The sequence below is a fragment of the Alternaria infectoria genome, assembly GCF_024043175.1.
Source record: "Alternaria infectoria strain BMP 0036 chromosome Unknown scaffold_1, whole genome shotgun sequence".
Classification (NCBI taxonomy): Eukaryota; Fungi; Ascomycota; class Dothideomycetes; order Pleosporales; family Pleosporaceae; genus Alternaria; species Alternaria infectoria.
In genome coordinates, this window is record NW_026250690.1 from 797,999 (window position 1) to 823,524 (window position 25,526).

At 54.3% G+C, this 25,526-nt stretch overlaps 7 protein-coding genes and 1 non-coding gene across 8 annotated transcripts; 6 read left to right on the plus strand and 2 right to left on the minus strand.

The window, feature by feature from the left end:
• Nucleotides 1–1,237: 1,237 nt before the first annotated feature.
• J4E92_000302 (uncharacterized protein) lies at nt 1,238–3,883 on the plus strand (the record flags this gene model as incomplete). The annotated part of the gene is made up of 1 exon (XM_051491721.1): nt 1,238–3,883. The coding sequence occupies one exon, from the start codon at nt 1,238–1,240 to the stop codon at nt 3,881–3,883; it is 2,646 nt and encodes an 881-aa protein (XP_051357233.1).
• A 448-nt stretch (nt 3,884–4,331) lies between these two features.
• J4E92_000303 (uncharacterized protein) lies at nt 4,332–8,579 on the plus strand (the record flags this gene model as incomplete). The annotated part of the gene is made up of 2 exons (XM_051491722.1): nt 4,332–7,521; nt 7,573–8,579. The coding sequence occupies 2 exons, from the start codon at nt 4,332–4,334 to the stop codon at nt 8,577–8,579; spliced, it is 4,197 nt and encodes a 1,398-aa protein (XP_051357234.1).
• Nucleotides 8,580–12,702: 4,123 nt separating this feature from the next.
• Nucleotides 12,703–14,928, plus strand: J4E92_000304 (uncharacterized protein; the record flags this gene model as incomplete). Its single annotated transcript, XM_051491723.1, has 1 exon — nt 12,703–14,928. One exon carries the CDS (start codon nt 12,703–12,705, stop codon nt 14,926–14,928), a length of 2,226 nt encoding a protein of 741 aa, XP_051357235.1.
• A 482-nt stretch (nt 14,929–15,410) lies between these two features.
• Nucleotides 15,411–15,499, plus strand: J4E92_000305. Its single transcript has one exon. It is a non-coding gene; the product is annotated as a tRNA-Gly (tRNA).
• A 2,555-nt stretch (nt 15,500–18,054) lies between these two features.
• Nucleotides 18,055–19,555, plus strand: J4E92_000306 (uncharacterized protein; the record flags this gene model as incomplete). The annotated part of the gene is made up of 2 exons (XM_051491724.1): nt 18,055–18,303; nt 18,383–19,555. The coding sequence occupies 2 exons, from the start codon at nt 18,055–18,057 to the stop codon at nt 19,553–19,555; spliced, it is 1,422 nt and encodes a 473-aa protein (XP_051357236.1).
• A 423-nt stretch (nt 19,556–19,978) lies between these two features.
• On the plus strand, nt 19,979–20,728 carry J4E92_000307 (uncharacterized protein; the record flags this gene model as incomplete). The annotated part of the gene is made up of 2 exons (XM_051491725.1): nt 19,979–20,437; nt 20,501–20,728. 2 exons carry the CDS (start codon nt 19,979–19,981, stop codon nt 20,726–20,728), a joined length of 687 nt encoding a protein of 228 aa, XP_051357237.1.
• A 235-nt stretch (nt 20,729–20,963) lies between these two features.
• Nucleotides 20,964–21,999, minus strand: J4E92_000308 (uncharacterized protein; the record flags this gene model as incomplete). Its single annotated transcript, XM_051491726.1, has 2 exons — nt 20,964–21,051; nt 21,107–21,999. The coding sequence occupies 2 exons, from the start codon at nt 21,997–21,999 to the stop codon at nt 20,964–20,966; spliced, it is 981 nt and encodes a 326-aa protein (XP_051357238.1).
• A 1,130-nt stretch (nt 22,000–23,129) lies between these two features.
• On the minus strand, nt 23,130–25,367 carry J4E92_000309 (uncharacterized protein; the record flags this gene model as incomplete). Its single annotated transcript, XM_051491727.1, has 1 exon — nt 23,130–25,367. One exon carries the CDS (start codon nt 25,365–25,367, stop codon nt 23,130–23,132), a length of 2,238 nt encoding a protein of 745 aa, XP_051357239.1.
• Between the last annotated feature and the right edge of the window lie 159 nt (nt 25,368–25,526).

Here is a 25,526-nt window from a genome sequence, read left to right on the forward strand (position 1 = left end):
CAGAGTCATGCTTGCGCTCAGGCGGCCGAATTGGATCTCCTTTTGATTTGCTTTGAAGAAATTTAACTTTCTTTGCAGACGCCATCAACTGCTCATCACTAGCCATCTTGTTGAGGAAGTCCTTGACATCGAGGAACTGTGTTCCGTCAGTATCATGTTTCACAGATGGTTTTCAATCCTCTTGCCTGATTAAGGAGCGTAGTTTTATCATTCTGCCCAAAATACCGTGATCTACCTCTTTCAGCCACGACTGTGCCAACGAGAGGCAAGTCTGCTGTCGGTGTTGACTGGCCGACCTCTGCTTTCATTGGATGTTCGCGCGCACGTTCAAAGCAATACATGTCGACATCTGGTAAGGCTCAATGCCAGGTAAGATAGCAAATCCTACTGGCACGGGCCAAAGAGTTATTGATGCGCCGTCTGGCAAAGGATGTGAAGGATGCTTTGTGTCTACCGACTCTGGATGTAATTGCCGCATTGGAGTTTGCGGCTAAAGACATGTGAGGGATCCATGGATGCGCGGACGGGTCTTTCCTCAAACTGCAAGCAAGGCGGCAAGCTAATGCACGTCCGCGGCGTAGTCAAGGTGTCCACTAACCCCTGACAGGGACGGCACTTAAGCGTTGTCGAGTGCCATGAAGATCCAAAGACACTCTCGAGTTATCTATCTAAAGATGACTAAGTGGCTTCATGGTCGTGTAAGAGGAAGGATAGTAGTGACGAAAATATGCTAAAGGCCTACGGTGCACCTGGAAAGAGGTGTTGGAAGGATTAGCTAACGTAACTACCAAAAGGCCTGTCATAGCATGCGTGCCGTGATGGGAACCAAGAATCGAGGCACGTGACACTATATCAGCGATTGACACGTGAAGCTCGACAGTCGCACGCACTGTCGCGTGTGTTTGTGTTGAGAGTCGAGTGTGGTGAAGGAGTCTGGAAGGCGGTGGTGACGTCTAGCTTGATTCGCCTAGAACCCCACACCGAAGGTCCCTGAGAGCAACGGCGAGATTTGCCCGCCATAACAACACGTAGCTTCCCAATCCGCAAGTAGCAATTGGCATACATTCCACACATCAATTGCGTCTCCCATAACCACCCATTGGAACATTGACCCCATTTTGGCATCTCCTGCAGGTAAGTGCCAGGGAACAGCTGCGAGGCCCCACCTGCATCTGAAGCTCTCTGGACACAGTAGCTAACAGCTCCCCTCGCGTTCTGCAGCTATCCGACGTCCATCATGAGCAACCTCTTCGAAGCCAAAGTCAAGAGCGTCCTTTCCGGCGACACCGTCGTTCTCCACAATATCAACAACCCAAAAGCAGAGCGCACACTGAGCTTAGCCTTTGTCACCGCGCCGAGACTGCGACGAGAGGGCGACGAGCCCTTTGCCTTCGAGTCACGCGACTACCTCCGCCGTCTGCTGGTGGGCAAGGTCGTCCGGTTCCAAGTCCTCTACAAGATCCCGACGGGCGCGAACCGCGAATATGGCCTCATCGTCACACCGAACAAGGAGATATTGCCGCAACAAGCCGTCGCGGCGGGCTGGGTGAAGCTGCGCGACGACGCCGGCCGCAAGGAAGACTCGGATGAGGCTGCCAACCTACTCGAGCGACTGCAAGTAGACGAGGCACGCGCCAGGGCAGACTCCAAGGGCCTCTGGGCGGAAACTGGCGGCAGGATCAACTCGTCGTCAGAGCTGAGCGATGCGACCAAGTTCGTTGAGCAGAATAAGGGCAAGGACATCGATTCGATTGTCGAGAAGGTCCTATCCGGCGACCGCCTCATCGTGCGATTCCTCCTATCGCCCACCGAGCACGTACAAACAATGGTCCTCCTCGCCGGTGTCCGCGCCCCCGCAACACAGCGAACAAATCCTTCCGACGGGAAAGTGCAGCCAGCCGAGCCGTTCGGCGACGATGCTCAACAATTTGTCGAGACAAGGCTGTTACAGCGAGGAGTCCTCGTCGAGGTTCTGGGAACAACACCGAATGGCCAGATCGTCGCAGACGTCAAGCATCCTACCCAGGGCAGCATCACACCTTTCCTGCTCAAGAACGGCTTGGCCAAATGCACCGACCACCACACCACCCTCCTCGGCCAGAAGATGGGCATACTTAGGGGCGCTGAGAAGCAGGCAAAGGACGGCCGCCTGGGTGTATACAAGGAACACGTTGCGCCCAAGATTAGCAAGGCTGGGGAGCAAGAAGCTACCGTTAGCCGTGTCCAGAGCGCAGACACCATTTTCATCCGGAACAAGGCGGGCGCGGAGAAGCGCATCAACCTCAGCAGCGTCCGCCAACCCAAGCCTACGGATCCCAAGCAATCGCCATGGGTAGCGGAGGCCAAGGAGTTCTTGCGCAAGAAGCTCATCGGCAAACACGTCAAGTTCCACGTAGACGGGAAGCGACCGGCGACCGAGGGCTATGATGAGCGCGAAATGTGCACCGTCACCTTTCAGGGCAAGAACGTTGGTCTGATTCTTGTAGAGAGCGGCATGGCATCCGTCATCCGCCACCGACAAGACGATGCCGACAGGAGCCCCATCTACGACGATCTTCTGCTGGCCGAGTCCACCGCACAAGCTGAGAAGAAGGGTCTCTGGTCAGACAAGTCGCCCTCTGTCAAGCAGTACGTCGACTACTCAGAGTCGCTCGAGAAGGCCAAGCGCCAACTCACTCTGCTTTCGCGCCAACGCAAGGTACCAGCCATTGTCGATTTCGTCAAGTCTGGCTCGCGCTTCACTGTACTAGTACCTCGCGAGAACGCCAAGCTCACCTTCGTCCTCTCCGGTATCCGCGCACCTCGATCGGCGAGAAACGACAGCGAAAAGGGCGAACCTTTCGGCAAGGAGGCCCATGAATTCGCGAATCGCCGCTGCCAACAGCGAGACGTCGAGATCGATGTCGAGGACTGTGACAAGGTCGGTGGCTTCATTGGCACTCTGTACATTAACCGTGAGAACTTTGCGAAGACACTGGTGGAGGAAGGTCTAGCTACTGTACATGCCTACTCAGCAGAGAAGTCTGGAAACGCAAACGAACTATTCGCAGCCGAGCAGAAAGCCAAAGACGCGCGAAAGAACCTGTGGCAAGACTACGACCCGTCTCAAGAAGAAGAGGACGGCGAGGCAGCGGTAGCTACTGAAGCTACCAACGGCGACGCCGCATCATCAAGAAAGGCCGACTACCGCGATGTTATGATCACCCACGTCGAAGATGACGGAAGGCTTCGTCTCCAACAGATCGGCAGCGGTACATCAGCGCTGACATCACTCATGAGCGCCTTCAGCAAGTTCCACCTCAACCCTGCAAACAGCAGTGGCCTGCCAGACGCGCCCAAGGCGGGCGAGTTTGTAGCAGCCAAGTTCACTGTCGATGACCAGTGGTACCGTGCGCGCATTCGACGCAACGACCGAGAGAACAAGAAGGCCGAGGTTGTCTACATCGACTACGGTAACTCAGAGACAATCCCGTGGTCTCGTCTTCGCCCTCTCTCACAAGCCGAGTTCCTGCCATCGAAGCTGAAGCCACAGGCTGTAGAGGCGCAGCTGGCGTTCATTCAACTTCCTGGCAACTCCGAGTACCTTGCCGATGCCGTCAGCTTCATCTCACAAGAGACAGCTGATCGTGAGCTCGTCGCAAGAGTCGAGGCCACCGAGAAGGACGGCATGCTTTGGGTGACACTGTACAACCCGGACCAGAGCAAGGACGGCACTGAAAGCATCAACGCCGACATTCTTAGCGAAGGTCTTGCGATGGTACCCAAGAAGCTGCGCCCGTGGGAGCGCTCGGCCAACGTGCTGGCTGCCATGAAGAAGAAGCAGGACGTGGCCAAGGAGGAGCGCCGCGGTCAGTGGGAGTATGGTGATCTCACTGAGGACTAAGCCTGTACATAGTTTTACGGTTGCATAGCAAGGAAAATAGCGGCACCGAGTGCGAATACTGTACGATAAAAGCATGTATTACGATTTGCACACAAGCAACACTCTTACATTCACATGTGCTACCAAATAATGCCTCGTGATGGAGGGCTGGCACCGAAGCTGCGAAGACGGCCAGGTGGAGGCTTAGGCGGAGATGACGACGAGGTGATTGGCGGCTTCGGCCATCCCCCACCCATCCACGGCAGCGCGCTGAGGCGGTGCCTGTAGGCAACCACCAAAATGCACCCCAGTCACGCTGAACACGGGTCTTGCGCCATGACGGCTACCTTCCAGGCAGGCGCATTGCAGACATCCTCCATGACTTTATACACGCGCACTTAACACCCCCTCATCCTCGCTCCTCGCGCGTCAGAACACCCGTTGCGACACGCACAGAGCAGTCGCGACCATGGAGACCATCAGTCGACTGCCCCGACGCCTGACACAGCTCTACTCCGACACCAAGACCACATGCGATGCTGTCGTCGAGCAGGATGCCAAAGACACGCCCGAGTCGCATGCACTGCATCGCAAGTTCAGGATACAGAAGGACAGGCTGATAACATGGGGCGTGGACTGGAGCGACAACTCCAAGGGGAAGCAGGGCGACATCGACGAAAGCGTGGAAGAGGCAGGCATGACGGAGACGGTCACAAGCGTGCTCGGAACCATCAAGGAAATCCTCGATGAGGCGGAGCAGATGCACCCGGGCACGTCTGCTGCGGGTGGGGGAAAGACAATGTCTGGAGAGAAGAGCCGGCCTGACCTTCCCTCGTGGGCGGCCGCCGACAGGTCACGTTACGAGGACCTCATCAAGGACCTCACCACCTCTATCGACATACTCTATGATCTCTCACGGAACCGCAGAGTTCAAAGAAGCAATGAGCGTGGTATTAGTCCAGGAAAAGCTACACCGCATCACAGCACATCGACTCCCGTCTTCTTGTCGCCTGACTACAACGCCTCCGACCTGACGCTGGTCAATCCTGCTACCTTCCCTCTGAATGCACATACCCCCAGATCTCATCTTCCACCCAAGCTAGATCCTGCAGACCTAATCCTCCCCGACGAGGAACCTCCGCCATACGAGAGCGTTGGGACTACTTCTGTTCGCGTCATCGGCCGCCTGCGGTCTCGCCACAGTTCCACCAACCCCTGGAAGACGGATGGCAGCAGGAACATAGAGACTTGCGTTTTGATCGACTACGCGTGCTACGACCCCGCCTACCGTCTCACTGGCGTGTCCCCATCCACCCAGCGCCTCGAGAGCCTTTTGTCAATACTGACAAAGCTGTCCAACAACCAGTCCTTCCACGGCACCCTTAAGTGCCTTGGGTATTTCGAAGATCCAAAACAGCCGCGCTTTGGCCTGGTCTTCGAGCTGCCCACCTCAGTCTACTCAGGGCCAGCCGATTCCCACAAGCCAATCGAGGAGCTCAAACCAGTGACGCTGCTCAGTGTATTGCAGACGGGCTCCAAGTCTTTGCACAACCCCAACAGTGCCACCCCGCCACTTGAGGACCGCTTTCGTCTAGCTTTCACGCTCGCCTTGACCTTTAGCAAAATCCACGGCGACGATTTTCTCCATCAAGACGTCAATAGCAGCAACATTATGGTCTTCAAGAAAAGCAAAAGGCAGTCTGCGAATAGTAGAGCATTGCAATACTCGCTGCGTTCGCCTGTAATATGTTCCTTCGATCTGTTCTCTGACTTCGACATCGACACCGACAAGGCGAAACCAACACTGAACATCTACCGGCATCCGGAGGACCCCAAGTTCACTGGAAGTCAAGACCAAAAGTACAATGCCAATTTCGATCTCTATGGCTTGGGGCTGGTGCTACTCGAAATAGGATTGTGGCAGCCTCTACTTGACCTGTGGAAGCAAAAGTACACCCTGAGCGACTTCAAGCAACGGATAGAAGATGTGTACATCCGCAGGCTCGCTTCAAAATGCGGAACAGCCTACATGCAGGTTGTGCGCGACTGCTTCTGGGCAGCGGATGTCAAGGGCGACAATGCGATCGATGTTCCGCAGGTCTACACTCGCATCCTAACCAGACTGCAACGCTGCTGCATGCTGGATGAGTCGGAACCTGGGTTTGACTTGAGCGAATTGAGACCGGGTGCTACACCGGTGCAGCAAGCATCTCCATTGAAGCGCAAGAGCGCGAGCCAGCCACAGATCGTCACCGATGGCCAGTCAAGTCCATCCTACAGGAGCGCAAAGCGATGGGCGTTGGAGAAGGGTACACAAGCCTTGGAAAGGACCAAGTCTCTCTCAAAGAAGTCACCAGATCTTTCATTGGCTCGTAATCCATCACGGAGCTCGCAACACTCCATCCGGAAGAGCATCTCAGAAAGTCTTCGTATGATGAGCCCTAAAGAAGAAGCATCGGAGATGGAGTGGGAACAGAAAGATCCTCTAGATGAATCAGGCACTCTCGTCGCTACCCCGCCAAATTCACAAGACCCAAGCGATAACTCTTCGCTGTACAGAGAGCGCGTGGCGACTGCCGCTTCAACGATTCAGCGTGCATGGCGACAGTCGCGCGCCCCCTCTAGTGGATGCGCAACGCTACAAGACTACAAAGACAAAATTACCATCATCCAAAAGGCTTGGCGCCAGACAAAGCAGAAACGCAGTAATACCACCGTCTCGGCCCTTGTCAGTGACGGACTGCGACACTGGCCGCAAGCTACGCTTGGTTACCCAACACCTGAGCCAGAGATACAGAGTAGGACGGTAAATTCGAGTGAGAGCTACGTCACTTCGTCTATACAGATCGAGACCGATATAGAGCCGACCCCTCGACCGAAGCTACGTCTCTTCCCAGTCAAATTCACACCTGAGATCGTGGAAGAATGGCACTCATCCATGTTGCCCCGCCTTGAGCGTCTAATAGAACGTGCGCTCAAGGATTCTGAAGAGACTGTTAGCATTGACCTCGTCGCCATCGGAGAAGTACTAGAGAAAGCCAAGCCTACTGTGTTTGTTACCTGTACTAGTGTGGCAAAGGTCAAGGCCATTCTCAACCGTCGCTTCCGCTTTGACGAGAATATATATGACCTCAAGGTCCGTAGGGGAAAGATCAGGCGGTCCAAGATGAGCCGTTCGTCGCGCCGAACTAGGCCACCGCATCGATCCATGATGAATACCGACTCCTACGATGCGGACATGGCTGTGATGAACCCTTACCATCAGGATCGCCCATTATGCGGGGCTTCCATTGGAGCGTTCAACGGTGAACATCTGCCTCCGGTATCCTATGGTGGGGTCATTCTGGTTGACGATGAGCCATTGGGCATGAGTGTCCATCACCTACTCGACATACCGTCCGAAGACGAAGACGACGTTGGCGAAGAGCCCGATAGCCCTTCTCCGAGCGATGTGATGCTGTCCAGCGCAGCGAACAACCCTTGGTTAATGGGTATGGGTGCGCAACCAGATCTTCATCTAGAATCGGATGAGCCCGCTGGAATGTGGGATCTTGAACTATCAGACGACGAGGACATAAAGAGCGAGGAAGACGACGCTGACCTTGATTCGTTCGACTTCTCTGACAGTGAGCTTGAGTCTGACGATGACTCTGCGGAGGGTATGCCGATCCGACACTGCACACAAGTTACAAGCGCTAATCCCATTTCAGATATGGCAGATTCTCATATTTCACACGCAACCATGGGCGATATTGACGGCATTGCGCCAGGCGAAGGCGAGGAGATAAAGATCACACAACCAGCCATCGATGACGTGGGCGCTGACTTCTTCCCCTGCGAGGAAGATCGCGACGACGACCATCTCTCCTCGCACGAACTAGGTCACGTTCACGCCTCTTCCGGCATCCGCCGGTGGAAGCGCGACGGCATCCTCCACGAAATCGACTGGGCGCTCCTCAAGCTCAGGGAAGACCGCCTCCAGCCATATAACGTTTGCCAAGGAGGTCGCCGCTTCTGCCTGGGCTCCATGACGCTGGAACAACGCGCCATAGCCTCCAAGCTGGAGAAGCCAGTGAACCGCCGCACTTACACCCCCGAAGAGGACGAATACCCCAACGGTGTGGCCCCCGCATCCACCCTCGGCGGCATGGCCGTACACTGCTTCGGCCGCACCACCGGCCTCCAACCGGGCATGGTCAGCAGCGTCATGTCCGCCGTCCGCATCTACCACCGCAAATCCTTCTCCCGCTCGTGGCACGTCGCTGGCGGCTTCGGCATCGGCGGCGACAGCGGAGCCTGGGTTGTACAGAACGGTCACCACAAAGTCGTCGGCCACGTGCTTGCCTTCTGCCAAAAGAACAAGATCGCTTATATCTGTCCCATGGAAGTTCTTCTTGAAGATATTAAGCGTACCCTAGGCGCCAAGCGCATCTACCTCCCTGGCTCTGTAGAGCAGACCCTGTACAAAGCTAAGAAGGCGAGGCACCACGATGTTATCGAAGACCTGGGGTCGCGGGTGCAGGGTCTAGGTATAATAGACTCTGCGGTCGATGTTAGGGAGAGTCTCAGTTCGGGACCGCCGGGCAATGGTGGTCTCTGGGAGAGACTGGAGAGAGGTGGGGATAGTGATAAGGAGAACACGAGGTCGGCTATGCGGAGCAGTATTATGCGTGTCAACGAGGGCAGAGATGGGGGTTTGGAAATGAGTGTCAAGTAGGAGTAAACGGATGACTTTGGTTAGGCGTTCAGGAGGACGGGATGGGAAGGGGGATGTTATACCCTGTTGTTTCATTGATGTTCATTTGAATCAGAAGACCTATCGATCTACTCATGTCGAAGATTACAACCTCAGCATCAACGCTGAAAAGATCGTCAACTCCAGACCCTGCCTCCAATGTCCCTGCATAAAGTCTCAACATCCTCTCCCTTACCCAATCTCGCCCAATACTCTTCTATCTCAGCCGGATAGCCCGTCTCATTGAGCGGCCTCGTCCACTCACTCGCCCTATTCCGAGCTATACCGCCCCAGTAAGCCATCCTCTCCGGACGCTTCCCGTCTCGATTTGAAGCGAAGTGAATAAGCAGAGATCCAGGACGGGCTAGCGATGGTTTACCAGGTTTGTCTGGATTGGGTGGGAAGCCATTGAACCACCGTTGGGGCACGTAGGCAACGGCGGAGGAGAAGTATGGCTGTTGATCGCAAGATGATTAGTTGATGCAGTGAGTAGAGCGGCGATAGTTTGTCACCTACACGCTTGATGGTCTCTTCCATAGCACTTTGCTCACTATACTTCAACTGTATATCTGGATTATACTCCTTCAGGCTCAATGCTGCCGAGAAGAGACGGATCGCCCACTCGTTTACTCTGATGAGGAAGACGCCGTTGTTCAGACCATGCCGATCATTCGTCACCACCAAATTGATCTTTTCATCTGGGGGCAAGAAGGCTTGCAACGGAACATTAGGATTCATCAAGATGGTGTCGCGATCATGCCAGAAAAGCCACTCCAGTCGTTCCGCAGCTGGCTTGGCAAGTTCGGCTCCAAGAATCGCGAGCAGGAAGGCATGTTTGGACCAAAGACCAGGCAGCATGCGCTCGCGAAGTATGAACTCGGGGTACCCGTGGAGGTCATTGTGAACCTGGTGAGAAGCGATGGCGGCTTCGTAGACGGGATCTTCCGGCCCGAATGAGGCCGTTACCTTGCCGATGCGTGGGGAAGACTGTGATGACAACGCGGGTGCAGACGAAGCGGGAACGGAACCAAGATGCGGAACATGTGTTGGTAGGATTTTGCTCGAAACCGATGTTCTTGTCGAGAAGAGGACAATAGCAGCGAAGCCTAGAATAAGCAATGCGGCGTATTTCCAGAACCGAGAAGAGGCTCTTGGAAGGGAATACCGCGAACACGGGGCTTGGTTGTCATCAGACCATACGCTGGATATGGAACTGCGCCTGCTTTCGCTCATGGTGAGTGCGCGTTGGTGAGTAGCGCAAAAGCGGGACGACTGTGGTTAAGAGGGGAGGAGAGCGTCATATGGGATTGGCTGAATGCATCGATGAGGAAGTGGCTAAGGAAAGAAAAATGTGTTGGTGATCTTGGATCTCGAGATTGAAATGGAATCTTGGAGTTTGACGATTTCGAGAGATGTCATGGTTAAGGTGCCTGCTACTGCCAGGGCAGACTCATGGACGCCTGACATGATGCCAATCGCGCCTAGCGGAGGTTTCGCCGACTGCGCCTCCAGCTAATGCAGCTAAGTGCTTATCCTCGCGTCGCTGCAAGATGAAACGCGTACGTATGTCGACGCCTTTAGCTATTGAGTATGCGTAGGCTTGGAGGCTAGGAGCACACATCACGATGGAGCACGCGCGGATTTTCGTAGTTATTGGTTTGTAGCAGCCACACGGCTATAGCGGGAGAGCATCGACAAGGAAGCTGAGCAGCGGAACGGGAACGCGGAAATTCGGCATGGCATTGTTGTAGGCAGTGGCAAGCTGAGTGAAAGCGGGAGCACCGTTTGATGGAGCTGTTGATGCTGATTGCGTCGAGGCAACGTTCGGCTGCCACTGCCTGCTGCAGCGGTTCTGCCAAGCCGCTAATGGTGTCAGATCTCCAAACACTGCAAGACACCGTCTGAAACTCCAGCCTCATGGCACGTCAACATCGCCAAGCTCATCAAAGGGAATAACATTTAGCTATGTGTCGCGTCTCTTTCCGTGTCAAAATTGCTTCCGGAGTCGGCAATGAGGACATACAACCGGTAGAGCACACACCAGGCTGACCGTCTTTGGTTGACGATTCTTTACTCGTTGAGCTTGACCCGTCGCATCGACTTATCCCTTCAGCTTCAGGAGACGGGCTCGATATGGTCGAAAAAGGGATAGCAGGTAGCACCGAGTCTTTTATTGTGCTTTGAGGAAAAGATGAAAGACATCTCAAGCGTCCTAGTACGTTGATTGTATCATCAGAAGACTCTACATGACATGTGGAGTCGGATATCTGGAAGAGTGGATGAGCAGCGAACGCTCGCCCCGACGGGTCGTAGCCGATGGAGCCTAGGATAACTTTGTCTGCAACAGGCTGATCACCAACTGTCAACACAGATACCCTTTCGACTCGCCTAGCTGGTTCGAACATGACCAAGCGCCTCCGTTGCGATACGTTCGACACTGACTTTGCCTTGGTCCTTGGCTCCTCCGAGGCTGTCAGATACAGTAGCTGATAGTCTCTTGTTGTCAATCGCAGGTGGTTTGCAAGTCTCGCGCAGCTCGCTACACGGTCAAGGTGTGCAGCAATCTTGACAGACGGAGCTGATACTAAACATGGTGGATACGAAGAGAGCTTGGGGAGCGGGCTTGAATGACAGTGTAGTCCATTGAGGCCGATTGGGAGCTGCGAGAGAATTGGTAGGGTAAATGGGGAAGACTTTACTGCTGACCAAAGTAACACCGAGAACATATGCGACGTCTGTACGACGACATCCTGCACTTGGGGCTTTCATCCAGGCTTCCTTCGTCGAACGTGTCTCGGTCGTAACCTCAATTCTACTGTCACAACTGCGTCGACCCGTTGAGCTTGCATCTGCGTGTCTATGAAGCTTTCATAGTGGAGTGGATCGAGTACGTGCTTCAGGGCCCACTTTGCGACGTCTTCAAAGCTTCGCGTGGCTGGTCTGATATCTCCGTGTACGGATGGTTGGGCGCTATTTCGACCAAAGAGGAAGCGCTAGTGCGAGAGCAGATGTGGCGCAGCCCCTGAAGTGGTCTGTTCGTTGGCGAACACCACGAACATATGGGTCATGAACAGTCGGGCAGAACAAGAACAGCGTACGGCATATCTATGCGTTCCTTCAACGGCCCCTGGTATGGTGAGGTCAGAAACAGATGAGGTACTCTCGAGAGGCGTGTATGGGCTCATCCGCGGCAAGGGTTGCTTCACTATTCATATTCTGATACACTCTTCTTCCGTGAGCTGACTCTACTGCTCAACGGCTTACACGAGCTTCGCTCTGACGGTCAATGATCAGCCGAACTGAACGTGCGTCAAGAGGACGGGATCTTTTCGAAAACCACGCTATTGGACACGCAATGGCCACAAGGTCTAGAATGAAGTGTTAAAATAGACACAAGGATCTTATTGGATACTGGAAGCACATTCACCATTCTTACCTTAAACGCCTCCAGACAAGCTCACCTTTGACAGCGTATGCCGGGGTATCAAGCTTTCTGCCAAGTCGGGAAAGGCCCACTCAAACAGTACCCTTACTCCTCCTCCCGGTTCGCCGTTGAGGGGTTCAGCATGCATAAAAGTGCGTTTGAAAACTCGGTGAGCGAACTTCTAGTAAGGCAGAGTCTCACAAGTGTCAACTAGAGGACTTCTGCATGACTGGGTTCAAGATCTCGACAATGCCCTTCCTTTCAGACTTCGTGCAGCTCACGATAGATCGGCCCAAATGGTACTGTATAACTCCGACGCTTGTACTTCGTATCCGTATGTACATTTGGGTCGATCTCTAACGAACGGTATGCTCATGCATTGCGCACGTGTCGCATTCTAGAGCTCAACACCCTCGGATTCAGGGTACCAAGTAAGCAAGCGAGCGGCAGATTCTACCGTCCCAGTATCTCAGGGGCGTGTGTCTCTCAGACCAATCTACCCACTGGGTGAGTATATATGGACGACGGTGTCTCGCAGTCCATATACTCATCCACATCTTCTCTCTAATCATCAACACCTCTTTCCTACACTCTTTTTTCTTATATTATCTCACCCCAGTCATTCGTTATACACGATCTTATTACATCTAATACCTAATTTTAACAACACTCATCATCACCATGAAGTACGCACTCATCTTCGTTGCCACTGCCGCTGCCCACGAGGCCTACGGTGGATACGGTGCGCAAGCAGAGTCCAGCTCCGTCGTCGAGCCGAGCACCTCCGCGAAGCCCATCGGATACACGACTATCGTGCCCGGCTATGGCAAGCAGCCGGTCACCGTGACCACTCAACATCAGCCGTACCCCACCTGCGTGTCCCCCGCCTACGGTGGTAAGGACTGCGCCAAGTGGGATGAGGATGCCTACGTATCAACTGTCATCAAGGACTACGACAACAACTACGCTACGATCACCAAGACCGCGCAGCCCGTTGTTGTTTACCACACCAAGAAGACAATCACCCACTCCGCTACTGCAACAGGCGGCTACGCGGCGCCCACTGGTCTCGCCCCTAAGAACGGCACTGACGGCTGCTGGTACGAGCTGTACGAGAAGATCGAGTCGGTCCCATACAATCAACTCGGTCCTCACGCACTTCCCGGTTACCCCGGTTCCGGCCTTTACAAGGAGGGCGAGCAGAAGCAACCCGTCAACGTCAAGGAGTACAAGGGCGGAAAGTGGTCTGAGTACGTCCACGAGTACTCTTACGGCACTCCTAAGCCTGAGGTCACCACTTACGCGAAGCCCGGTGTCTACACTGTCCCAAGCAAGGACGTCACAGTTGAGCACCCTGTCACTTACCCAGCTGAGGCCACCAAGACCGCGAAGGCCGGCGAGACCTGCACCTACGGAGGCCAGTACATCGAAGCCAAGCAGACCGGCTACATCACCGCCGCTTACGGTGCCTACGAGACAAAGGTCAATGGTGGCAAGACTGTTACGGAGACAGTGATCAAGCACACCACAATCTATGCCTCCACCACCGGCAACTACGAGGTCGCGAAGCCCACTACTACCGTCTACGACCACGACACCGAGGTCGCATACCCCACCGCTAAGCACTACGAGGCGGGTATCTACCACCATGAAGCTCAGACTGTCACCATCACCAAGCCTGGACAGGCCTACACTTGCGAGTACGAGCAGACCAAGAAGCACGAGGCCACTTCAGCACCCGCAAAGAGCAGCGGTCATGCGGCCTACCCTACCTCCGCCTCCGCTCCCGCTCACGACAACTCTTACGGCCACAACAAGCCATCTGCTACTCCCAAGCAGCCTACTGAAGGTGACAACAAGTACCCCTCCTACCCCGCCGGTCCGATGAACGGACAGTCATCCTCAGTTCACGAGGCCTACCCAGCTTCCACTCCTTCTTACCCCAAGAAGCCTACTGAGGGCGAGAACAACTACCCCTCTTACCCTGCCGGTCCAGCTAAGGGTCACTCCTCATCTTCGGTTCAGGAGTCTTACCCAGCTTCAACTCCTGCCGGTGTCTACTCCAAGCCATCCTACAACGGCGGCAACGCCTATGGCAACAACGGAAAGTCTACCATGGCCACCGTCTCCACCAAGGAGTACCCACACCCGGAGTCCACCCCTGCTTACGGCACTGATTCATCAGTGATGGCCAGCTCCACGCCCTGCGAGAGCAGCACTGCTTCCGTTACCCCTGCTTCATCTTCCGTCTACAGCGCTTCTACCCCCGCTGCCGTCAGCTCTGCTCCTGCCTATGGCACTGATTCGTCTACCGTTGCCAGCTCTACCCCTTGCGAGAGCAGCACCGCATCCGTCACACCCGCCAAGTCCTCCAGCTACAGCGCTTCTACCCCCGCTGCTGTCTACTCCAAGCCCTCATACAACGGCAACAACGGCTACGGCGAGAACGTCAAGTCGACTCTCTCCACCATCTCTACCAAGCCTTACCCTGCGTCCACTCCTGTAGAGCACTACCCCGCGAGCGCCAGCTCTACTCCTTGCGAGAGCAGCACCGCATCCGTCACACCCGCCAGCTCATCCGTCTACAGCGCCCCGGTCTACAGCCAGGCTACCCCCAGCCCAGCCGAGTCTTCGTCCACCAGCACTGAGGTCTACAGCCAGGCTTCCTCAACTCCTTGCTCTTCCTCTGTACAGTCGACCCCGACTCCCGTCCAACCGACTTCCACTCCTGTCTACGAGAACGCATACCCCGCTGGCGCCACCTCCACCCCTTGCGAGAGCGACAAGCCTTCCGCTACTCCTGCTGTTCCTGCCGCGTACACCCCTGCCCCTGCTGAGGGCTACGGCAAGACCCAGACTGGCTACTCCAGGCGTAGTGGAATGAGCCAGCGCCGCGCTGCGCAGTAGATTCCTGTTCTCCTGTAAATAATTTCATTGTGTTAGAGATGTATCGAGAAGTAGTTAGAGGGGGATGATCGAGTCAGTAGATGTGTATGTAGGATTCAATGAGAAGTCTTGCATCAAATTACCTAGTGTCTGTGTATGGGATATGCGCTGGTTCCAATGTGGTTGAGCTGAGAAAGTGGGGACTCGTTGGTTGTTGACGTCCACTTGTTGGTTGTTCCCTTCAAAGATCCCACATCAGACTTTAGAACGGCTGCTAATCTGAACGATACACGGAACTATTGACAAGGCAAGACTTCGTGAGCGGGAATTGGTGTTGCATGAAGTGGGGCGTTTAGCAAATGGAGAAAGCTGGGTCGAAGCGAGAGCGGGGTTCAATTGCAGCTTCCAGCAATGCGATGTTCGATGTATTGAGACGCATCACTCATGAGTCCTGAAAATGTCGCTAGGAATATGTATATCAAATTTGGTCGATTCTCCATCAAGCATTCTTGGTCCAACGGTAGGATAATTGCCTTCCAAGCAATTGGCCCGGGTTCGAGTACGTTCTATTCCACATCCCACCTCACCAACACATCACTAACATACAGCAGCTCCCGGAGGATGCACAGCTCCTTCTCACGATTGCAACGTTGACTACTTTTTTTGCGTTCTCGAAGTCCCGATCCGCCTTTGCGACATGACTGCAGAGGACTAACTTTTTTTTGATAGTTTTGGTTCTGAAACTCTATTGGGATATTCTAAAAAGTGCTCTACAAAGTACCTTCAACCCGCTATCACCAAGTGTGTGCTGCAGGCCTAGAGCTGGCTAAACTCTTGGGCGCGACACCACAGTGCGGGGTGCTGCCTTTGTTATCAAGCACCATCTCGCTTCTGACTTGTAGCTCATTAGGTAGCAATACAGGCCATTAAAGTGGAAAGGCCTAGAGCTATTGCTTGGTACTCGAGAGCTTGTTTTTTGACATGAGACATGCATATCAGTTCAGCTCGCATACTGGACTGATAACACGTACGTTGCCGTCCTGGAGGACACACGGATTCCTGCGGGACTTTGCAGCTCCGTGTCAGTCCAACGCAACATTGCGTAACAGCTATTGATGATCTCGCTCTACTCCGACGTTACCAGCGTGCTGGATAGAGAAGTAGTAGCTGGCACATTGATTGCACAGACAAGCTCCAAAGAGCGCGACCTAACCACTCTGGCGGGGACAAGCCTTCGCACCCCTCAAAACCGGTGACCCCAAAATCATGGTTCAGAGGCATATCATCTGCATTGATTGGCTTGCGGCTAGCCCTATATCGCCATCGGAGCCTCTGATGGTCTGGCTCTTCGGCTGGATGCGTTGGCTTTGCAGTGCACTGCGGGGCTTCAGACGCTCGCTCCGAAGTGGGGAGTCGGTGAGCTCACCTGAGGAACATGGCGAACTGGAGGCCCCGCCTGAAGTTTAAGGCGTCTGATTGGACGCCATGTTGCGAGATTGTAACAAGTCACCGACATCTTGATTGAGCTGCCATATGCGCCAAGTATGTGCTGAGGACACACATGAAAGGAAATGACGAGGATGTTTTGCGGCGTAGGTATTATATAGTGTGCTGACAGCCTGACCTTTGAGCCTCACACCTGGCCTCTGCAGTCATCCTTCGTCATCTTAGCCTACAATACGCTGCTACTCTCATACGTTGAGACGAATACGACTCTGCAAACATCTCTTGATATCTTTGTGAGGCTATCAAGATGACTTCCCACAACCAGCCCATGCCGCCACCAATCCGGACAAACACTGTCGATTCGCAAAAGTCACGGTCGTCGTCGGGTCAAACATCTCCACCCTATTCTCCAGCATCACCAACGGCCCGCGCAACAGCTTCACCAACCGAAGCATCTTTCTTCGGCGCCATTTCAGCACGCATCCGCGGTCGCTCACGGAGTCGCTCTCGTGGAGCCACGTCTCGCAAACGCTCCAAGTCGCCCATGGTCATGCCACCCGAGCAAGCGCCTTACTCACAAAGGCATGCTTCCGCTACAAGCCCCATCAGCCCGACGCGACCAACCGCAGGACCGGTACAAAGTGACAGACCTAGCATACAGGCTGCAGGTCGGCGAAGCACAAGCGGAAGCGACCCGTGGAAAGGACGGCATTCGAACGACTGGCTGTTCAACGGGTACTCGCTGACTGCTTCGGCAAAAGAGCTGGTTCAACGACGGAAGTAAGCAGTATGGTTGGCTGATAGTACTGCTGGCGGTACGACGCTCGCTAGCGGGTGTCTGGCAGCGTTTGACGAACGTTACGAAGGACGATAATGATATGGCTGAACGGATTTGTTTCGAGGTTAGCGGGTTTGCCGGGAGGCGAGCAGGGCAACTGGGCAGATCGCGGCGTTGTTGTCGCTATCTTCACTCGCGTTCTTACTGTCATTACCTTGGTTGTACATTAGCTACAAGCATGCGATTTGACGTTACTGTACCGAACGCCATGTGTCGCATGCCGTGATGCCACGTTTGTCAGATGTGCTCGCATGCTGGAGTGGCGCGGCTCCACGTTGAACCATACCTTGGTACCGAAACCAAACAACAGAGTCGTTCCATGCTAGTAAAGATGGATGGTACGGCATGTCAGAGAGTTCGGAGTGGATTTGCGCAGCTCCTTTACATAATCAGCCCTACTGACTCGCGGCGTCTGCTCCGGTCCCGCACCTGCCATGCCATGTACCAGGTACCAAACGATCTCACCGCTGCAGTGAGTACCTTCATGTCTTCCTGTGCTCTGTGCTTCTGCGATACTCGCGACAAACACGCGACAATGATATTGAGATTTGAGACACGTTATTCGGAATCCCCTCGTCGCCATGTCCTATCATCGGAGTAACGACATGATGCCCCAGGTAGCCTAAGCTGCTGCGTCGAACCCCGAAGGATGACCCACCACCCCTCAGTCACGCCGCCTTGAGGTTGATCATCGTTCGGTACAAATATACGCATTCCGAGCCCAGAGGAGTATCGTTCGTCACACCGCATCGGCTTGTCCTTCAGTGCTGGCACCTAACAGTTCACGTATTTAAGAGTTGATCGCAATCCGTCCCGAATCTCCAAACCTCCCTCCGCTGCCTTCCCCAATCCTCGAACCCACCATGAAGCACGAGCGCGCCACGCTTCCGACACCTACATCGTCAGACTCTTTCTGGCACAGCGAGCCGAATGAGTTTCTACTGGGTCACTGTACGACAGAGGAATTGCCCGCCGAGGCTGACATCGTTATCGTGGGATCTGGTATAACTGGCGCAAGTGCAGCGAGATATCTTTCGGAAGACGAAAGGGCTGCTGGCAAGAGCGTTGTCCTGCTCGAGGCCCGAGAGGCATGCTGGGGCGCTACAGGAAGGGTAAGACGACCGCGTCTATTCTTCGTACTCAAGTCGAACAAAACATACGGCGCACAGTTGCTAACGGTCGCGCAAACAGAACGGTGGTCACTGCCAACCTCTCCTCTTCGACCGAAGCAGCGACGTCGCTGAATTCGAACTCAAGAACGTCGCCGCGGTCAAATCCTACATTCAAGATAATGGCGTCCCTTGCGAGTGGCGCGACGTCACCGGCTGCCGCACATTCTGGACAGAAGGTGCAATGAAAGAGGCTGAGAAGGAGATTGAACATCTCAGGGAGATCGCACCCGAGATCGCACGTCACGTCACCATTATCAAGGACAAGGCGGAGTTGAAGAAGCATCGCGTCTCGCCCGACTGTGTCGGAGCGACGCTGAGTGAGGGAGCTGCGAGTTTGTGGCCATACAAGCTGGTCACGTTTGTCCTCAAGAAACTCATCAAGACTGGCCGGCTCAACCTACAGACCAAGACTCCCGTCGCCGAGATTACCTCGTCAGATGGCACACACACTCTCCACACACCCCGCGGCACGATCAGCAGCAAGACTGTCATCCTCGCAACGAACGGTTACACATCAGCCATCTTACCTCACTTCGCCGATCTCATCGTGCCCTGTCGGGGGGAGATGTCAGCCCTTTTCCCACCTGAAGGATCGACCCTTCTGCCAGACTCGTATGGCATGGTGGGAGCACTCGGTCAGCCAGAAAACAACGACGACTACCTCATCCAGCGCCCATTTGAGGGCGTTCCAAACCCCGGTGGTCATCTGATGTTTGGTGGCGGCCGCGGAGCTGGAAACTTCCCAAGCATAGGCATCTCGGATGACAGCGTGATTGACGAAGGCTCCGCTGCATATCTCCGCGGTGCGCTGTTGAAGGTCTTGAACTTGGGAGGGCAAATTGAGGGCTTACATGAGCTTAAGGCTGCGGCACAGTGGACTGGCATCATGGGATATTCTCGTGACGACCACCCATGGGTAGGGAAGGTGCCCGATAGAGACGGCTTATGGCTAGCCGGCGGATACACAGGACACGGTATGCCAAATGGTACATTATGCGGCAAGGCAGTTGTCGATATGGTACTGGGCGAAAGCGACGGCAAGGATCTGACCGCTGTACACGAAGAGATGGTTCAGAAGGGAGACATCCCCAAGAGCTACATCATGACAAAGGAGAGGATCGACCGGGCAAGGCAGATGCTTACGGTACAGCAACAAGATGCGCAGGGCGTACACATGAACGGTGTTGTATAGATTTCAATGACAATACCATTTCGCTCTCTTCGCCTTGGTGTACTCGTATTGCGATCGTTGAACTTGCTGATCTCGTGTTCCTGTGATACATGTTGTAGAATAAAGTTACTGGCCGTGGGGCTATTATCACTATGTTTTGTAGCACAAAAAAAGGCCCCTGGATCAATCGGCGCGCGGATGTTAGCGTCTAAGGCGTCCACTTACTCCGCTTCCAAGGTTCCCCCACTGAGGTACCCAGCCCGGCCGATTACCAATGCCCTACTCTACATGATCACGCTACAACAAAGACCACTACATCCGGGCCTATAGCAAACTATCTCGAAAACAGTAGACATACTTACATCGATACGTTATTGCCTGGCCGACCCTCAACTTTGTTAACAATTGCCCCCACCAACACAATCACCCGCTCCAAACCTCAACATGCCAGCAAAATCCCTCCCCTCAAAGTTCGGAGTCATCATCTTCCCCGGCTTCCACCTACTCGACTATGCCGGCCCCCTGGATGCCCTCAACATCCTCTCCGCCGACCACCCTCTCACGCTCTGCACCATAGCCGCAACACTAGACCCAGTGCCAACCCAGAACATCTTGCAAGACAAGCAAGGCTCCCAGTTCTCACAATCCATAGTCCCGACTCACACATTCGACAACGCGCCGGATGATCTGGAGGTGCTGCTCCTCCCAGGTGGGCTGGGTTCGAGGGGACCGGAGAGCGACAAGTGGATGAAGCCACAGGTCGAGTATCTCAAGAGATTGGATTTGAGCGGCAAGGGAAGTATTAAATGGGTTCTTACTGTTTGTACGGGTAGTGAGATATTGGCTAGGACTGGTTTGTTGGACGGTAGGAGGGCTACGACTAACAAACGCGCGTTCGGCGATGTAAGTGAACCTACTTTTCATTTCCTCACCTCACTTCGGACATTTTATTTACTCTTCGCAAAGGTCAAAGCCAAGCACCCAAATGTCGAGTGGGTTGCAAAGGCTCGTTGGGTCGTGGACGGTAATATCTGGACTAGCTCTGGTATTTCGGCTGGGATTGATGTGACGTTTGCGTGGATTGCGGAGGTATTCGGCGAGGAGACGGCACAGTATGTGGCGGATCGGAGTGAGTATGAGAGGAATGTTGATGCGGGGAATGATCGGTATGCTGAGAGGTGGGGAGCTGCGTAGTCAGGTACGAAGGGCGAAGGTGTTAGTCTATGGGAACAATGAGCATCACCTTATAAAGTATCTCTGGGTAGTGAAGTAGGTCATGTTATGTGAAATTACAAAATCTTGTCTATAATGAATATCGCTATGCTGAAAAAGCTGTCAAAGTCGTAACGCTAATATGATACGGAGTGACCGCTGCAACAGACGCAAACATCTATACATCTAAGGCCGTCGACGAAAAAGAAGAAAACAGCTACTTGCGGCTGCGGAAAGCAGCGAAAGGAGGGAAGAAGTATGCAGGGTGGAAGCAGGTCAGCACCGTGCAAGCAATAGCCAACATCCTGAATAGTGTATTAGTATTTTGTCTTTGCAAGGATTTGGATCATTTAAACTTACATTCCGTCGAGGAGCAGGAACTCCTTCTCATTCCTCATGAGCGAGTTTCCCCATCCACCAGCCATCTCGGGCAAGCGGTAGATACACCTGATAAGCACAGTCGTGTACGCGAGGACGATCATCCAGCCAAACAGCTTGATCTTAGCCAAGCGCACGGTTCCCGTCTCCTTGTCCATCTCATACGAGCTCTTCTCGCCCATAGCCTGCTGGTTCCTCGCCTTGCGGTACCGGAACACGTAGACAAGAACAAGACCACCACAGACCGCCATGGTGACGACCTGGAACGCAATACCGGCGACAATCAGGTTGTTACCCGCATCGATGAGCGCCTTGTTCGTTGTGCCACCCGCAGCCGCCATACCACCACCGCAAGCCTGGAGAACGATAGAACCGAAATCGCAGCCGATGAAGATCCACGGGTAGAGACGCGGCTTGAGCAGCGAATGCTGAGGTCCGCAGTACAAGACAAAGTGCTTGAGCGTGAGGTAAATCGCAGCAGCAACGAAACTCGGGCCCAGAACCAAGCAGCAAATCTGCAGTTTGAATCCAGACTCGCTCCATGGGTTGTCGTTCATGATAACACGGCCCGCATATCCCGCTGCTTCGAGGAAGGTTCCGACGGCCAGTGCGGCAGTGTAGGTCCATGTGCGGCTCAGAACACCCACGACGAGCGTGCCGATGCAGAGGATGCCGAAGAGGGCGCAGAGGAAGGCGTTGGCGCCTAGATTAGGGCGGTACCCGTAGAGCGTTGCGAAGACGGGGCATTCGGGGCTGACTTCGAGACATTGGCGGAAGTTTCCTTTGGGCCGGTCTTCTTGTGCGGATACGACGACGAGGAGTTGCGTTGCTAGGGCCAGGGCGGCGATGAGGCCGGTTCGTGCGTGGGAACGCATGGGGGGCGAATGTGCAGGGACGGAGAATACAGACAACGATAGACGACGAACGAAGATGTGGGATTACCAGAACGTCTACTCTACAAAAGAAGAGCAAAGATCCAACACGAACGGAAACGCGGGCGAACAACGTGGGTAGGTGGACTAATTAATCCCAGCAGCCAGCGCCCTCGCACTCGCAACAGCCTAGCCCTTTATCATGCACGTAGTATATACCCACCGACCGTATACACCGTGTTTGTGCTGCCAGACGGCGCCTCTAATCTCTTTTGCCTCGCCAGAACGGAGAAGGCTCTAAGCGACGCAAGTCTTGCCGTGCTTGACCGCGCGCCATTGGCTCCATGCCGCGGCTCCACCCAAAGTCATTGACGCTCACGCCTTGGCCTCGTCCGATGCATCTAAGCGAGGGCGTGTCGCGACCCGGCGTATGGGTCGTGTTGCGACGTCTTGTACCCGCGGCACGCCGTTTCACCGTTTTCGACCGCACGTGGTGCGATAAGGATGGGGGCTCTGCCTTCCGTTTGCGGTGGCGGGGTGCGAGGCTTTCGCTGCTGCCTTCATTCTTCATCACATGGAAGGAAGGCCTGTGGATGATGGGGGGCTAGTGGCTTTGGGGGTGTGGCGTCGTTCGGCTTTGGTTGTCGGGTTGCCGTCTTCCCGGTCGTTTCTTCGTTTATCATCTGTTTTTCGTTTCGGCTGGCGAGGCTTCCGTCTCTAGTGTTTTGGAGGCGAATACTCGATGCTGTTTGGTTCTTGGGGCAAGACTTTTTCGCACGCGCACGCGCATGGCGCGCGAATGCTTACAGTGTGTAGGTGGGCTCCATGATGAGTGGTTGCGTGAAAGATGACATGTAGTGGCTTACTGGTAGATTGCGCTAGCCGACTTGGCTTTCATGACCGTTGCTTCTGCATGCGCCCTCAACGGTCGCTTTCTTCCTTACCAATCACTACTATTCTTAGTCGGATTCGCGGGGCTTATGGCCTCCGTTAGTCTTCACTTCGACATATACGAGGTATGCGACTGATCGTATTCGTGATTCATATCAATGCTACGCCTTCAAACTCCGCCCAATGCAAGCCCCCCTTCAATCAAGCACCCAAACTCCCTACAATGCTACAAATCAAAGTATTCAGCCTGCCACATCCTCAACCCTAACCCACCGCTCCTCCAAAGCAAGCACAACCAACTCCTTTACGCTACCCAGACTCTCCTCTCTGCCCAGCGCGACAGGACACAGTAGTTCACTGACATTCTGCAAGACCTTGTACAGCCTCATAGCCTTCTTCTCCACTTTCTTCTTATCCACCTCGCCGTGTTTAGAAAGGACAGGACGAGAAGAGACGTGATGTGGTGCGGAAGAGACAGCAGCGAGGTGGTTGAGGAGTTTATGCAGTAGGAAGTGCATCCAAACAAGATTCGTCTTGGGGTGGAAACCGCGCCAGACGTCTTCGTCAGAATTCTCTTCCGTCGGTATCGGTGCAACATCGAGTACCGTTTCCTCGCCGTGTTTCCTGGGCGATCGCCGAGGCATTTGTGGTTCGTCGTCGCCTGAGTCGAAGCGAATGTGCGTGTTCTTTCTAGGCGAGCGGCGAGGTGTGACTGGGGCTTGCTCTGGCTCTTCCTCTTCCACAGGTTCCTCTTGCGGTATATCCAACGGCTCGTATTGCAACGGGTTGTCGAAGAGTGCTGCGCCGCGCATATAGCGGTAGATCTCATATTGGTACTCTTCACTTGCGTCGCCTTCGAAGAGCGCGGGGTCTTTGTTAAGATCCAGATAAGCCACGTCGACCATCTCCTCACTCGCAGATGCGGCTGTGGAGCTGGAAACATGAGACATGACAGACGTCCTGCGGGACCGGGATAATGAGGCGAGGATGTCTGCGCGCGACAAGGTGTAGTCGATGACAGTCGTATCGAGGCCGGTAAAGCGGATTTTGCGTCGCAAAGGGTCTTTGATCGAGGGCTGCAGCACGTCCCCACCTGAGCGTGAAGACCGAACGCAGATGTTGCCGAGATGCAAGTCGCGATGCTCGAACTGGCACGCCTCTTCTGCCTTTCCTACGCTGATTGCTACCCCCCAGAACACGTCCCAAGCTTCCCATATCGACGACATGCCACCTGTCTCCATAATCTTCTCAACATCCGTACCAGCGTCTTGCATTTCTACTACAGCCCAGAGCTGGTACTCGTCGTAACTGGTCTTCTTGCTGGGATCGGGGAATTCACTCTTCTTGCCGCGTGGCCGCGCCTTGTTCCATTCCTTCCACGCATCGTTGAAAGACGCTGAAGGTCTACCCTGCACAATCGTGAGGTCGCGGAAGACGGTAAATCCAGGTATGTGGGTGAGATTCTGAAGGAGCTTAACCTCAGAAGCAACATCATCAACCTGTGACTTGTACGCGTCGTCCTGTTCACGCTGCTCCATCTCCTTTTCTAACTGCGCTTCGCGATCTCGAACCGCACGAGTGTGTAGCTGGCTTGGTAAGGGGACAGCTGGTGGTGTCTTGAGCGCTACGAGTTTGAGCACCGACTCTTCCTTAAGACCATTCGCAGGTGATATCGCAGATAACCGGTATACCTCTGAGAACGAGGCCTCTGCAATCTTGGTAACTTGGAAGTGCGGCTCCAGCTCGTCTGACCACTCCTGGAACCCTATAAGCTTCTTTCTATCGCTGAGCGCCAGTAGCGGCGAAGCATAGGCGGTGTATATGTCTTCAGGTTCAGGTGTTGGCTCGGGCGTAGGAAGGCATGCTGCTGGTTGCGCCGAGGCTGGTTTGGAATGAGCTGAACCCATGGGCACTGTAGACTTTGCAGGTGTAGTAACTACATCCTGGGCGACGATAGTAGGAACCACGCGTTTCTTCTCTTTCTTCGGTTTCGGGATCGATCGAGCCAATTCGTCAACGTTGTGTGAGGCGTTGTGTAAGGCGTTGATGTTGCGGTCGCTCAGCACCTTTCGCGGTCGACGTGGCTCTTTGAGCATACTAACTTCATCCTCCTTGGGGCCCTTGATGGATAGAGCCTGCATACTCTCGTCCAGTGCATCTTCGAATGGGACGACATTCTCCTTTGTGGTATCCTCGTTGCGCCCAGGCTTGATTTTGCGTGACCGCGATCGTTTCCTCAACGTACCCGCATCTTCCACAGGTGATGTTTTCTCTATTCGTAGTTTGCTCAATCCTTGCTCCAGCACTGACACATCGTCTCTTTCTGGTTCTGTTTGTCGCCGTAGGTCACGTGTCGGGCCGCTAGCCGCATTTTCCTCCTCATCTTCTCTGTGCGCAACTCCTTTCTCTGGTGACAAGAACGTTGTGAATGCAGTCCGCCCTCCATTCCTCTTCTTTCCGTATACGACTTTTGCGGGCATCTTCGAGGGCCTGAGCGAGTGGTGTAGTCGGTTGTCGATTCGTTGAGGCTCGATGGAGGTGCCAGGGTTTGGAGGGGTCTCCACGACGGAAAGTCTAAGCGAGGCGTTTCCACGGCAACAACCTAACGCGTGGGCGAGACTTCCTGAATCACAACATGT